We start from the raw sequence: 14,577 nt of genomic DNA, 5'->3' as shown, positions 1-14,577 counted from the left end.
GTTTCTGCCTTTCAGGAGCTTAAACGCCGATTTACTTCTGCCCCTGTGTTGCGTCAGCCGGATGATTCTCTTCCATTTCAGGTTGAGGTTGACGTGTCTGAGATTGGGGCAGGGGCCGTTTTGTCTCAGAGGAATTCTGATGGTTCCTTGATGAAACCGTGTGCCTTCTTTTCTCGGAAGTTTTCGCCTGCGGAACGCAATTATGATGTCGGCAATCGGGAGTTGTTGGCTATGAAGTGGGTGTCAGGATTCCCCTGACCGCTACCACCAATTTGTCACAATTCACACCGTGACCGTCACCTCTACGTCACGGGTCGGGGTGGCTTTGGGCCAACAGACGGCTATCACATGTGCAGGGGGGCTTATCTTAGTTATCCCTCCACTGCTAACAATGTGATGAGAAAACACACACAAGGCTATTGACCTCTTAGTTCACAGCAGGGGCTTATTCTAGGTATCCCACTGCTTTCAATATACCACAAACTGCAGGGATTTATGTATATCCCGCTTACAGTTCCACTTAACACTTGCAGCTCTCTGGCACCCCCCTTACTCTCAGGTCAGATTAGGTACTGCACCCTGGGTAATTAGTCGCCAGAAAGGCTGCCTGCTATGTACTGGCTATTGGGCACGCTGCAGCGACGCGATAACTACTCCCACTCAGGCAGGAACAATAATTATCAACCCCGCAGCCGCTACAGCATCACCCAAAAGTCTGCACACTATCGGTATCACTGCCACCAGCTTCGATTAAACGGGTCCGAAGCTAACCCAACACAACAGTAACAGTAGCGTATTACCCTTCAGAAGACCTAGGGTACGGTTTAGAACAGGAGAACAAACTAATATTAAATATTATATTCCATAAAAATTAGGCAGTGCTTTATCAAAAATATTTTATAAAGATGTTACAAATGAGACAATTGCAAATATGTACACGGGTAATTATAACATAAAGGGAATAAAGGAGAAAAGATAACACTCACATGTTCAAAGCATGGCAGGCAACCATATGTCCCAGCTCATTTGGACGTGCTGCTGAAGTCCAGAAGAAGAAATCAAGAAGAAGACTGAGCTGGGGAGCCTGCCACAAACTTAAAACTTTAAGGCTGTGACATCACAGAAAGGCTGGCTTACACAGACCCTCCTCTCTCTACATTCTGGGTAAACTTTAAACTATTTTCTCTGATTTCTATAACTTCACTACAAAACATGTCATAGTCCTAACAAACTCATCATTCATCTCGGATTAACGTAAGCATTCTAATGAGATCAAATATGTCCTATCTGGGATACATATTTACAGAGAAAACCCTACTTCTTTACCAGACGGAGTTAGAAGCTCAAGTTTTACGTGGTGAGTAGATCCACCGAGGGGTGTAAAGAATATATATTTTCATGTTTTTTACGTAAACGGGTTGTGTAATATCTTAACAAAACAAGACAAAGGACTTCCATGCATTTCTGGAAAGTTAGAATCCAGTTCTGGCCTGTCACTTTCCACTGCAAGAATGCCGGTCGTAAATACGTCGGCTCTCTGAGCTAGAGGTAATAAACTCTTCCTCCCCCATCTACACTGGCAAAGCAGCTCTTGGCTGAGTGAAAGGGAAGGAATTTGAAGCTACAAACTGTTGCAGCATCACTCCAAGAAGGGGGGCTTAGCCCACGCAGGCTAGCAAGAGAACTACTTATGATATTTCATACCATATCGTGACAGTGGGCATTTGAGGAGTGGTGTCATTGGCTTGAGGGGGCCAAGCACCGTATTGTGGTCCTGACCGATCATAAGAATCTGATTTACCTTGAGTCTGCCAAAAGATTGAATCCTAGACAGGCTCGATGGTCCCTGTTTTTCTCCCGTTTTGATTTTGTGGTCTCGTACCTTCCTGGTACTAAGAATGTTAAGGCGGATGCCCTCTCTAGGAGTTTTTTTCCTGATTCCCCTGGGGTTCTTGAGCCAGTCGGCATTTTGAAGGAAGGGGTGGTTCTTTCTGCCATCTCCCCTGATTTACGACGGGTTCTTCAGGAATTTCAGGCCAATAAACCTGACCGCTGTCCAGTGGGGAAACTGGTTGTTCCTGATAGATGGACTAGTAAAGTGATTTCTGAGGTTCATTGTTCTGTGTTGGCTGGCCATCCTGGGATTTTTGGTACCTGAGATTTGGTTGGCAGGTCCTTTTGGTGGCCTTCTTTGTCGCGGGATGTGCGTTCTTTTGTGCAGTCCTGTGGGATTTGCGCGCGGGCTAAGCCTTGCTGTTCCCATGCTAGTGGGTTGCTTCTGCCTTTGCCGGTCCCTGAGAGACCTTGGACGCATATTTCTATGGATTTTATTTCAGATCTTCCGGTTTCCCAGAGGATGTCAGTTATCTGGGTGGTTTGTGACCGGTTTTCTAAGATGGTTCATTTGGTACCTTTGCCTAAATTGCCTTCCTCTTCTGATTTGGTTCCGTTGTTTTTTCAGCATGTGGTTCGTTTGCATGGCATTCCGGAGAATATTGTGTCCGATAGAGGTTCCCAGTTTGTTTCTAGGTTTTGGCAGGCCTTTTGTGCTAGGCTGGGCATTGATTTGTCTTTTTCTTCCGCATTTCATCCTCAGACAAATGGCCAGACCGAGCGAACTAATCAGACTTTGGAAACGTATTTGAGATGCTTTGTGTCTGCTGATCAGGATGATTGGGTGGCTTTCTTGCCATTGGCCGAGTTTGCCCTTAATAATCGGGCTAGTTCTGCTACCTTGGTTTCGCCTTTTTTTTGTAAATTTTGGTTTTCATCCTCGTTTTTCGTCAGGGCAGGTTGAGCCTTCTGATTGTCCTGGTGTGGATTCTGTGGTTGACAGGCTGCAGCAGATTTGGGCTCATGTGGTGGACAATTTGGTGTTGTCTCAGGAGGAGGCTCAGCGTTTTGCTAACCATCGTCGGTGTGTTGGTTCCTGGCTTCGGGTTGGGGATTTGGTCTGGTTGTCTTCCCGTCTTGTTCCTATGAAGGTTTCTTCCCCTAAGTTCAAGCCTCGGTTTATTGGTCCTTATAGGATTTCTGAGATTATCAATCCAGTGTCTTTTCGTTTGGCCCTTCCAGCCTCTTTTTCCATCCATAATGTGTTCCATAGATCTTTGTTGCGGAAGTATGTGGTGCCCGTTGTTCCCTCTGTTGATCCTCCGGCCCCGCTGTTGATTGATGGGGACTTGGAGTATGTGGTTGAGAAGATTTTGGATTCTCATTTTTCGAGGCGGAAGCTTCAGTATTTGGTCAAATGGAAGGGTTATGGCCAGGAGGATAATTCTTGGGTTGTTGCCTCCGATGTTCATGCTGACGATTTGGTTCGTGCCTTTCATTTGGCTCGTCCTGATCGGCCTGGGGGCTCTGGTGAGGGTTCGGTGACCCCTCCTCAAGGGGGGGGTACTGTTGTGAATTCTGCTATTGGGCTCCCTCCGGTGGTTGTGAGTAGTAGTGCGGCGGTAGTTGGATCGCAGCATTTATCAGGTGTATCTATTTTTTGCAATTTGGGCTGGGCTATATAGCCTTGCTTGATCCTTTAGTCAGTGCCAGTTGTCCATTGTTTTTGGAGGATTCACTTCCCTGCTGGTCTCTCCTGCTTGCTGTGCTTTTCTTCAAAGATAAGTCCTGGCTTTGTTTTTGCTGTCCACCTACTGTGGACCTTATAGTTCTGTGCATTTTCATGTTTTGTCTTGTCCAGCTTTGTCTGTGAAGGATTTTTTGCAGCCAAGCTGTGTCTATGGAGATGCAGATATACCCTCCATGTCTTTAGTCAGATCTGGTGATTTGTATTTTCTGTGGTGGATATTTTCTAGTGTTTTAATACTGACCGCATAGTACTCTGTCCTATTCATTCTTTTTAGCTAGTATGGCCTCCTATGCTAAATCCTGATTTCATGTCTGCGTATGTTATTTTCCTCTCCTCTCACAGTCAATATTTGTGGGGGGCTGTCTATCCTTTGGGGATTTTCTCTGAGGCAAGATAGTTTTCCCGTTTCTGTCTTTAGGGGTAGTTAGTTCTTAGGCTGTGTCGATGGGTCTAGGAAGTGTTAGGTACCCCCCACGGCTACTTCTAGTTGCGCTGCTAGTTCAGGGTTTGCGGTCAGTACAGGTACCACCTTCTCCAGAGTACGTCTCATGCTGCTACTAGGCCACCAGATCACAACAGATATCCTGCATGCAGTATGAGAACTCCCTATGTGACGACCACCTGACCGCCCACAACACGGCACTGGATCATATATTAATAGAACCCACCAGCTTTTTCTGTTTCCAAAAAGGTTCCCTCAACTAGAAGTTGGAGCCTTGGAAAAGCATTTTTCTCATTACTAAGGAATGGGTCTCCTACACTAGTAAAGTGTATGCAAGGGATGCCAAAAATTAGAAGGAGGTACTCCAATACCCATTTGAAGTGACGTAGTGGAGGCCCTCAGAAAACATTTTTTTTTCAATTATTAAGGAGTGGATATCCTAGACTGGTATTACCCTAAGTGCAGGGGCTGAAAAACATTTTCCACTGGTCGGTATATCAAAGAATGTTCGAGTTAGGCCTCTAACTATTGTTAATAATGGAATCACAAACACCCTAGAAAAATTTATAGTGAGGGAAGCATGATTGCCCTGTTGATATGGTGCTCAAATGGGAGGAGGACCACACAAAAAAGATGAAATCCTGAAGCAAATACTCCTGTTTGGATGGGAAGATGTGCATGCAAATAGACTAGAAAAATACCACTTGATTTGAGTTTATGTTCTGCTGCTGTAATCCGGTGGTGTAGAGTAGTCAGGCCCAATCCAGGCCTTGTTCATTTCGATAAGGGTCAGACTAGAGCAATTTCAGTTGACATGCGGATGTGCCTATCAGTTATAACATCCCCAGTATTAGCACAGGTGAAAATATTAATTCTTTGTGCTAATATCGTGGTCCTGAAACAATGCCACATTTCAGTGCATAAATATTTAGTGCTATAATTTTTTCTGCAGCCAGGAGTTCACATTTCAGAATCTAAATTGTTTGTACGAATAGCATGCTTCAGAAAGCAGACTACATTTAACTATATTAAATCCTTTGTGTGGTCCAGCCAGCAGGCCATATTTTAACATGGGACAGGGCCTGGGACAGCATTTCTAGCTTAAAGGGAATCTGTCAGCAGGATTGTACTCAGTAACCTAGAAACAGTGTCACGTTGGCGCCATTATACTGAGTACAATGATACTTTGGTTGATGAAATCCATCTTGTTGTTGTTGTTTAATCTTTATTTTCAGTTTTCAGTTAATGAGACCCAATAGATGCTACTGTGCAGACGCGCCAGCACCATCTTGATGAAGACAATATTTTTCCTCTAGCAAAATGGCGTCGGCGCCTGCGCAGTAGCATTTAATGGATTGCATATAGATGGAACTGCGCAGGTGCCGGCGGTGCCATCTTGGTGTGGACCATTTTTTTTCCCTCTAGCTCTGCACCACTCCCATTATTGCCCTCTCCACCACCTCCATTATTGCCCTCTCCACCACCTCTATCATTGCCCTCTCCACCATCTCTATCATTGCCCTCTCCACGACTTCTATCATTGCCTTCTCCACGACCTCCATCATTGTCCTCTACACCCCCAATCATTGTTCTCCCCCATCACGACCATCATTACCCTCTCCCCCACACCCCCACCTGTCCCCAGTGTATTGTTAGGCCTCTTTCACACTTCAGTTATTTGGCGTCAGTCTAAAACCGCCATTTTCCTCAAATAACGGATCTGTCATTTTTTTTTACGGATCCGTTATTTTCCCATAGACTTGCATTAGTGACGGATTGTGACGGATGGTTGTCCGTTCCATCCGCCATGCGACGGATCCGTCGAAATTTGGCGGACGTTTTCTGAAAATAGACGGACATTGGAAAGTTTTTTGTCAACGCTGAAATGGCGGATCGCGACGGATCCGTCGCGTCCGCCATTCCATAGAATGGGTGCCTATGGGCGACGGATCCGCCGCAACCGTTTTTCCGGCGGATCCGTCGCCCCAATCCGTTTTTTCAATTGCGCATGCTCCAAAAAGTAGATACTTCTCCCAGACAACCCCCAAGTAACGGATCCGTCAAAAAAACGGATCCGTTAGAACCGTTTTCGCAACAATTGTGACGGATCCGTCAATCCGTCACTATGTCGGTAGTGACTGACGCCAAAAGACTGAAGTAACATAGTAACATAGTAACATAGTTAGTAAGGCCGAAAAAAGACATTTGTCCATCCAGTTCAGCCTATATTCCATCATAATAAATACCCAGATCTACGTCCTTCTACAGAATCTAATAATTGTATGATACAATATTGTTCTGCTCCAGGAAGACATCCAGGCCTCTCTTGAACCCCTCGACTGAGTTCGCCATCACCACCTCCTCAGGCAAGCAATTCCAGATTCTCACTGCCCTAACAGTAAAGAATCCTCTTCTATGTTGGTGGAAAAACCTTCTCTCCTCCAGACGCAAAGAATGCCCCCTTGTGCCCGTCACCTTCCTTGGTATAAACAGATCCTCAGCGAGATATTTGTATTGTCCCCTTATATACTTATACATGGTTATTAGATCGCCCCTCAGTCGTCTTTTTTCTAGACTAAATAATCCTAATTTCACTAATCTATCTGGGTATTGTAGTTCTCCCATCCCCTTTATTAATTTTGTTGCCCTCCTTTGTACTCTCTCTAGTTCAATTATATCCTTCCTGAGCACCGGTGCCCAAAACTGGACACAGTACTCCATGTGCGGTCTAACTAGGGATTTGTACAGAGGCAGTATAATGCTCTCATCATGTGTATCCAGACCTCTTTTAATGCACCCCATGATCCTGTTTGCCTTGGCAGCTGCTGCCTGGCACTGGCTGCTCCAGGTAAGTTTATCATTAACTAGGATCCCCAAGTCCTTCTCCCTGTCAGATTTACCCAGTGGTTTCCCGTTCAGTGTGTAATGGTGACATTGATTCCTTCTTCCCATGTGTATAACCTTACATTTATCATTGTTAAACCTCATCTGCCACCTTTCAGCCCAAGTTTCCAACTTATCCAGATCCATCTGTAGCAGAATACTATCTTCTCTTGTATTAACTGCTTTACATAGTTTTGTATCATCTGCAAATATCGATATTTTACTGTGTAAACCTTCTACCAGATCATTAATGAATATGTTGAAGAGAACAGGTCCCAATACTGACCCCTGCGGTACCCCACTGGTCACAGCGACCCAGTTAGAGACTATACCATTTATAACCACCCTCTGCTTTCTATCACTAAGCCAGTTACTAACCCATTTACACACATTTTCCCCCAGACCAAGCATTCTCATTTTGTGTACCAACCTCTTGTGCGGCACGGTATCAAACGCTTTGGAAAAATCGAGATATACCACGTCCAATGACTCACCGTGGTCCAGCCTATAGCTTACCTCTTCATAAAAACTGATTAGATTGGTTTGACAGGAGCGATTTCTCATAAACCCATGCTGATATGGAGTTAAACAGTTATTCTCATTGAGATAATCCAGAATAACATCCCTCAGAAACCCTTCAAATATTTTACCAACAATAGAGGTTAGACTTACTGGCCTATAATTTCCAGGTTCACTTTTAGAGCCCTTTTTGAATATTGGCACCACATTTGCTATGCGCCAGTCCTGCGGAACAGACCCTGTCGCTATAGAGTCACTAAAAATAAGAAATAATGGTTTATCTATTACATTACTTAGTTCTCTTAGTACTCGTGGGTGTATGCCATCCGGACCCGGAGATTTATCTATTTTAATCTTATTTAGCCGGTTTCGCACCTCTTCTTGGGTTAGATTGGTGACCCTTAATATAGGGTTTTCATTGTTTCTTGGGATTTCACCTAGCATTTCATTTTCCACCGTGAATACCGTGGAGAAGAAGGTGTTTAATATGTTAGCTTTTTCCTCGTCATCTACAACCATTCTTTCCTCACTATTTTTTAAGGGGCCTACATTTTCAGTTTTTATTCTTTTACTATTGATATAGTTGAAGAACAGTTTGGGATTAGTTTTACTCTCCTTAGCAATGTGCTTCTCTGTTTCCTTTTTGGCAGCTTTAATTAGTTTTTTAGATAAAGTATTTTTCTCCCTATAGTTTTTTAGAGCTTCAATGGTGCCATCCTGCTTTAGTAGTGCAAATGCTTTCTTTTTACTGTTAATTGCCTGTCTTACTTCTTTGTTTAGCCACATTGGGTTTTTCCTATTTCTAGTCCTTTTATTCCCACAAGGTATAAACCGCTTACACTGCCTATTTAGGATGTTCTTAAACATTTCCCATTTATTATCTGTATTCTCATTTCTGAGGATATTGTCCCAGTCTACCAGATTAAGGGCATCTCTAAGCTGTTCAAACTTTGCCTTCCTAAAGTTCAATGTTTTTGTGACTCCCTGACAAGTCCCCCTAGTGAAAGACAGGTGAAACTGCACAATATTGTGGTCGCTATTTCCTAGATGCCCAACCACCTGCAGATTTGTTATTCTGTCAGGTCTATTAAATAGTATTAGGTCTAAAAGTGCTGCTCCTCTGGTTGGATTCTGCACCAATTGTGAAAGATAATTTTTCTTGGTTATTAGCAGAAACCTGTTGCCTTTATGGGTTTCACAGGTTTCTGTTTCCCAGTTAATATCCGGGTAGTTAAAGGCCCCCATAACCAGGACCTCATTATGGGTTGCAGCTTCATCTATCTGCTTTAGAAGTAGACTTTCCATGCTTTCTGTTATATTTGGGGGTTTGTAACAGACCCCAATGAGAATTTTGTTACCATTTTTCCCTCCATGAATTTCAACCCATATGGACTCGACATTCTCATTCCCTTCGCTAATATCCTCCCTTAAAGTGGATTTTAGACAAGACTTTACATAGAGACAAACCCCTCCTCCTCTCCGATTTTTACGATCCTTTCTAAACAGACTGTAACCCTGTAAGTTAACTGCCCAGTCATAGCTTTCATCTAACCATGTCTCGGTTATTCCCACTATGTCAAAGTTACCTGTAGATATTTCTGCTTCTAGTTCTTCCATCTTGTTTGTCAGGCTTCTGGCGTTTGCGAGCATGCAGTTTAGAGGATTTTGTTTTGTTCCAATCTCCTCACTGTGGATTGTTTTAGAAATGTTCTTACCTCCCTTCTGAGTATGTTTTCCTGGGTCGTCTTTGTTCGAGTCTAATGTTTTTCTTCCCGTCCCCTCTTCTTCTAGTTTAACGCCCTCCTGATGAGTGTAGCGAGTCTTCTGGCGAATGTGTGTTTCCCAGGTTTGTTGAGGTGTAGTCCGTCTCTGGCGAGGAGTCCATCGTACCAGTAATTCACACCGTGGTCCAGGAATCCAAATCCTTGTTGTCTGCACCAACAAGTGTCAAAGAGGCCTTAGAAATATGCTCTCTCATCACTATTGATCTCCTTCATTGACAACATCTGGCCCTGGCCAGCCAAATTTGCCAGCATCACACGGCCTGCAAGGGTGTAAGGCCTCCATATCTAAAGTCCACTCAACCAGGCAGTACTCCCATCTTCATGTAGCATGCTGGGGTGTGAAAGACAAGTACCTCTCCAATGGCTACCACCCCACATCACATTACATTGACCCCCACAGTGTGTACTGGCTCTGCCAGGGTCGCGCTATGTCACAGCTTCACAACACAGTCGAGTCAATGAGAGCAGAGATGAGTTTGTCAAAGAGTTCTATGTAGATCTGGCAGTGGTACAGATCAATTGACTCAGCAATATTGCTGAGCTGAATTTGTCACAGAGTCCGTTGCTAAGTTGGCAGTGATATGGTGAGTTGACTCAGTGAAAGCAGAGCTAAGATTGTCACATATCTATCTATCTATTATCTATCTATTATCTATCTATCTATGTATCTATCTATCTATCTATCTATCTATCTATCTATTATCTATCTATCTATTATCTATATATCTATCTATCTATCTATCTATTATCTATCTATCTATTATCTATCTATCTATTATCTATCTATCTATTATCTATCTATCTATCTATCTATCTATCTATCTATCTATCTATCTATCTATCTATTATCTATCTATCTATCTATCTATTATCTATCTGTCTATCTATTATCTATCTATCTATCTATCTATTATCTATCTATTATCTATATATCTATCTATTATCTATCTATCTATTATCTATCTATCATCTATCTATCATCTATCTATCTATTATCTATCTATCTATTGTCTATCTATCTATCATCTATCTATCTATCTATCATCTATCTATTATCTATCTATCTATCTATCTATCTATCTATCTATCTATCTATCTATTATCTATCTATTATCTATCTATCTATTATCTATCTATCTATCTATTATCTATCTATCTATTATCTATCTATCTATCTATCTATCTATCTATCTATCTATCTATCTATCTATCTATCTATCTATCTATCTATTATCTATCTATTATCTATCTATCTATCTATCTATCTATCTATCTATCTATCATCTATCTATCTATCTATCATCTATCTATTATCTATCTATCTATCATCTATCTATCTATCTATCTATCTATCTATCTATCTGTCTATCTATTATCTATCTATCTATTATCTATCTATCTATCTATTATCTATCTATCTATCTATCTATCTATTATCTATCTATCTATTATCTATCAAATTCAAATTCAAATTCAAATGAGCTTTATTGGCAGGACTAAGTACATGTTAGCATTGCCAAAGCATATGGTAAAAATACGGGGGTGGGGGAGGGGGGCATATAGAGGTCCAGGGAATATCAAATTCCTTTTAGAGGATAGGGGATGTTTCCAGGGTGGGGTATAGGAGTCCATGACATATCGGGCTCTTTACTCGGGGGATAGGGATTTGTCCAGTGTTGGGGTATGGGAGTCCATGACATATCAGGCTCCTCTTAGTCTGTGGCAGGCACTGACATATTCCGCTGCTACGGCCACTGCACTTTCCTCTTCCCCCAGTATTATCGGCAGTTTCTCTTCCTCCTCCTTGGAGGTGAAGTCTGGGAGGAGATCAGACAGCCTCTTGAAGTGAGTGTCCCTCACTGCGGAGTATTTGGGGCACCTCAGCAGGAAGTGGGCCTCATCCTCCACGGCCTCCTGGGGGCACTGCTGGCAGAGTCTGTTCTCTCGAGGCTTGTAGTTCTGTCGGTGCCGCCCGGATTCGATGAGTAGGCTGTGGGCGCTCAGTCTGTATCGGCTCAGGATCTGTCGATCTTTGGGGTTTTCTAGTTTCTCTAGATATGGGGCCAGTTTGTACTCCCTCTGTAGATTCTGGTATATTGTCAGTTTCTGGGATTTGTTTATGTCGTTCCTCCAGATGCTGAGATATTCCTCTTTGACTTTGTGTACCATTTTCTGGATTTCACCTTTTGTCAGGCCATGGAGGTTGATGGCTTGGTCAGACTGGCTTTGGGTACTTTTCCTTGGGAGGCTTCCTGAGGCTTCCTGGTGTAGGAAGGCTTTGTGATAGTAGGAGCTGGGACTGCTACTTTGTAGATGAGCCTTGAATGACAGCGCCTTCTTCTTTATTGCGATGTGTAGTGGGAATCTGCCCAGCTCTGCTCGGCAGGCGCTATTTGATGTGCTCCGATGGACTTGGAGAAGATGCTTGCAGAACTCTAGGTGGAATATTTCTGTCGGCCCAGCGTCCCACTTTGACCAGTTTGGGTATGAGACTGGGCCCCAGACCTCACTACCGTATAGAAGAATTGGGGCAATGATGGAGTCAAAAATTTTTAGCCATACGGTTACTGGTGCCTTGAGGTGGTACAGACGCCTTCTGATGGCATAGAAGGCTTTGGATGCCTTGTCTTTTAGTGACTCTATGGCTTGCTTGAAGCTCCCTGACTGGCTGAGTTCTAGGCCCAGGTAGGTGTACCTGTTGGTTTCAGTAAGTGGACGGTTGTCTATCATAAAGGTAGGATTGCCAGTGGGTTTCTGCTTTCTTTTCTGGAACACCATGATATTAGTTTTTTTCTCGTTGATTGGCAGTGCCCATGTGCTGCTGAAGGTCTCTAGGATTTTCAGATGATCTTGGAGGCCTTTCTCAGTTGGTGATAACAGCACGAGGTCATCTGCATACAGCAGAAATTTCACCTGGGTGTCATGGAGGGTGAGTCCTGGTGCTGAGGAGGACTCTAGGGCCACTGCCAGCTCATTGATGTAGATGTTAAAGAGCGTTGGACTGAGGCTGCAGCCCTGTCTCACTCCTCGACTTTGTTGGAAATAGGCTGTCCTCCTTCCGTTGACCTTCACACTGCAACTGTTCTCTGTGTAGGAGCTTCGGATGACATCATATGTTTTGCCTCCTATTCCGCTCCCCAGCAATTTTAGGAATAGTCCTGGGTGCCACACTGAGTCGAAGGCCTTCTTGAAGTCCACAAAACAAGCGTATATCTTCCCGTTCTTTGTATTGTGGACGTGGCTCTTGATGAGGCTGTGCAGAGGGTAGATGTGGTCAGTGGTGCGGTGGTTTGGCATGAACCCTGCTTGGCTCTTGCTGAGGACGTTGTGCTCGGTGAGGAAGGTGAGGATCCTCTTGTTCAGGATGCAGTTGAAGAGTTTACCCAGGTTGCTGCTGACACATATCCCTCGGTAGTTTGCTGGGTCGTACTTGTCCCCATTTTTGTGTATAGGGGTTATGAGGCCTTGGTTCCAGTTTTTGGGGAAGCAGCCGGCCTGCAGTACAATATTAAATAGTTTTGTTATCGCAGCCTGGATATCTGGAGGGCTGTATTTCAGCATTTCTGGGAGGATCCCATCTGGACCACTGGCTTTTTTACCTTTTATCTGTGTGATCCTTTCTGTTATTTCTGTCAGTGTGATTGGTATATCCAGAGGATTTTGGAAATCTTTGAACTTTTCCTCCATATCTTTCAGTTTTTTCACAAGCTCTTTTTGTGCCAGGTTCAGGTCTTCACTTGGGATGTCATTGTAGAGGTCCTTGAAGTACTGGAGCCAGATGTTGCCGCTCTGGATGTGGAGGCTGTTGCTTTTCTGGTTGGATCCAAGGTGATTCCACAGTTCCCAAAATTTGTTGTCTTCAAGGGCATCTTGGAGTTGGAGGAGTTTGGTAGAGATGTCGTTTTGCTTTTTCTTTCTGAGGATGGCTTTGTAATTTCGTTGTACGGTGTGGTAGGCTTCTCTCAGAGTGGGGTTATTGGGGTCTCTGTGTTTTTTATTTGAGGCCATTCTTAGGGCCTTCCGTATGGTCTTGCATTCTTTGTCAAACCAGTTGTTGGGATTTTGTTTACTCGGTCTCTTGTTGATGCTTCTTTTCAGGTCAGACATTTCTGCCATGGCATATAGAATGTCGTTAAGGTCTCTTACCGCTAGGTGTACTCCTTCTGGGTTGAGTTCATACACGTTATTATGGAAACATTGGAGCTTCTCCTTGATCTCTGGTCTGTTGATGGCATCTTTGTATTTTGGGGCCGACATCTTGGACCATTTGAAGGATGGTGGCAGGCTAAAGAGGCCGGTCATTTGCGGGGTTTGTGAGGGTGATTTCTTTGTGGATTTGATGTATAGGAGCAGTTGGTTATGGTCTGACAGATGTGTTTGTGGGGTGACTATAAGGGCGCCAATATTTGTAGGGTCCATATCTGTGATGGCATAGTCTATCACACTGCTGCCCACATGGGAGTTTAGGGTATGTCTTCCCAGTGAGTCTCCCTTGGTGCGGCCATTGGGGATACGAAGTCCAAGGCTTCGGCATAGGTTCAACAGCGTTCTGCCACTTTTATTAACTGTGCAATCATAGCTGTTCCTGTCGGTGTGCACTGGGTTGTCACAGTCGGTATCTGCTCCAAGTATATAGATGTTTCCATCAGTGGTCAGGTAGTCTCTTTCTCTTCCCGTTCTTGCGTTGAGGTCTCCGTAGATGAGAACGTTCCCAAGAGTCTGGAAATGGGTAGCTTCAGTCTTTAGGGTCTCAAAGCTGTCTGGGTTGAAGTATGGAGACTCTGGAGGAGCTACGTACACTGCACAGAGGTAGATGTCGGCCACGGATGTGAGGATGGAGCGGCTTATTCTTATCCAGATATGGCTGTCTCCTCTCTTCACTGCTCTGATATGTTCATGGAGCTCTTCTTTGTACCATACTAATATTCCTCCTGAGCTCCGGCCCTGTTTGATGTTTTTGTTTTTCAGGGCGGAGACAGAGAATTCCCTGTATCCGATGGGGACATAGGATTCATTATTGGCCTTAGTCCATGTTTCAAGGAGGATCTGTATATCAATGTCTTTCAGTCTTTGGTTAAAGTCTGGGTCATTTGTCTTGTATCCAAAGGCTGAGGTGTTCAGGCCCTGGATGTTCCAGCTACTAATGATTAGAGTTGACATTGTGTAGCTGTATACCTTGTAATGGGCTGTCCTGCATAGGACATCTTGGGTTGCTGACTGGTGACCTTGTTGTAGGCAATTGGTCCAGTCGCGTCAGTTTCTTGCACATGGAGCTGATCATGGTCTTTATTTCTGCCAGCTCACTGCCCTGTTTCACTCTGTGTGGAGAGGGTGGTGTCTTCCATGGTTTGTGTCTCTCATAGACT

At 43.9% G+C, this 14,577-nt stretch overlaps 1 protein-coding gene across 1 annotated transcript in view; it reads right to left on the bottom strand.

Moving 5' to 3' along the window:
- Positions 1–14,577, bottom strand: part of LOC138674682 (uncharacterized) — a 43,073-nt gene that overhangs the window by 15,601 nt on the left and 12,895 nt on the right. The window contains exon 3 of the mRNA XM_069762497.1: positions 6,696–8,045. Coding sequence (XP_069618598.1) covers positions 6,696–8,045 — 1,350 coding nt within the window. The remainder of the gene's footprint in view (positions 1–6,695; positions 8,046–14,577) is intronic.

The sequence above is a fragment of the Ranitomeya imitator genome, chromosome 4, assembly GCF_032444005.1.
Source record: "Ranitomeya imitator isolate aRanImi1 chromosome 4, aRanImi1.pri, whole genome shotgun sequence".
Classification (NCBI taxonomy): Eukaryota; Metazoa; Chordata; class Amphibia; order Anura; family Dendrobatidae; genus Ranitomeya; species Ranitomeya imitator.
The sequence above is the reverse complement of the archived record's forward strand: the minus strand, read 5'-3'. Positions and strand labels throughout refer to the sequence as shown.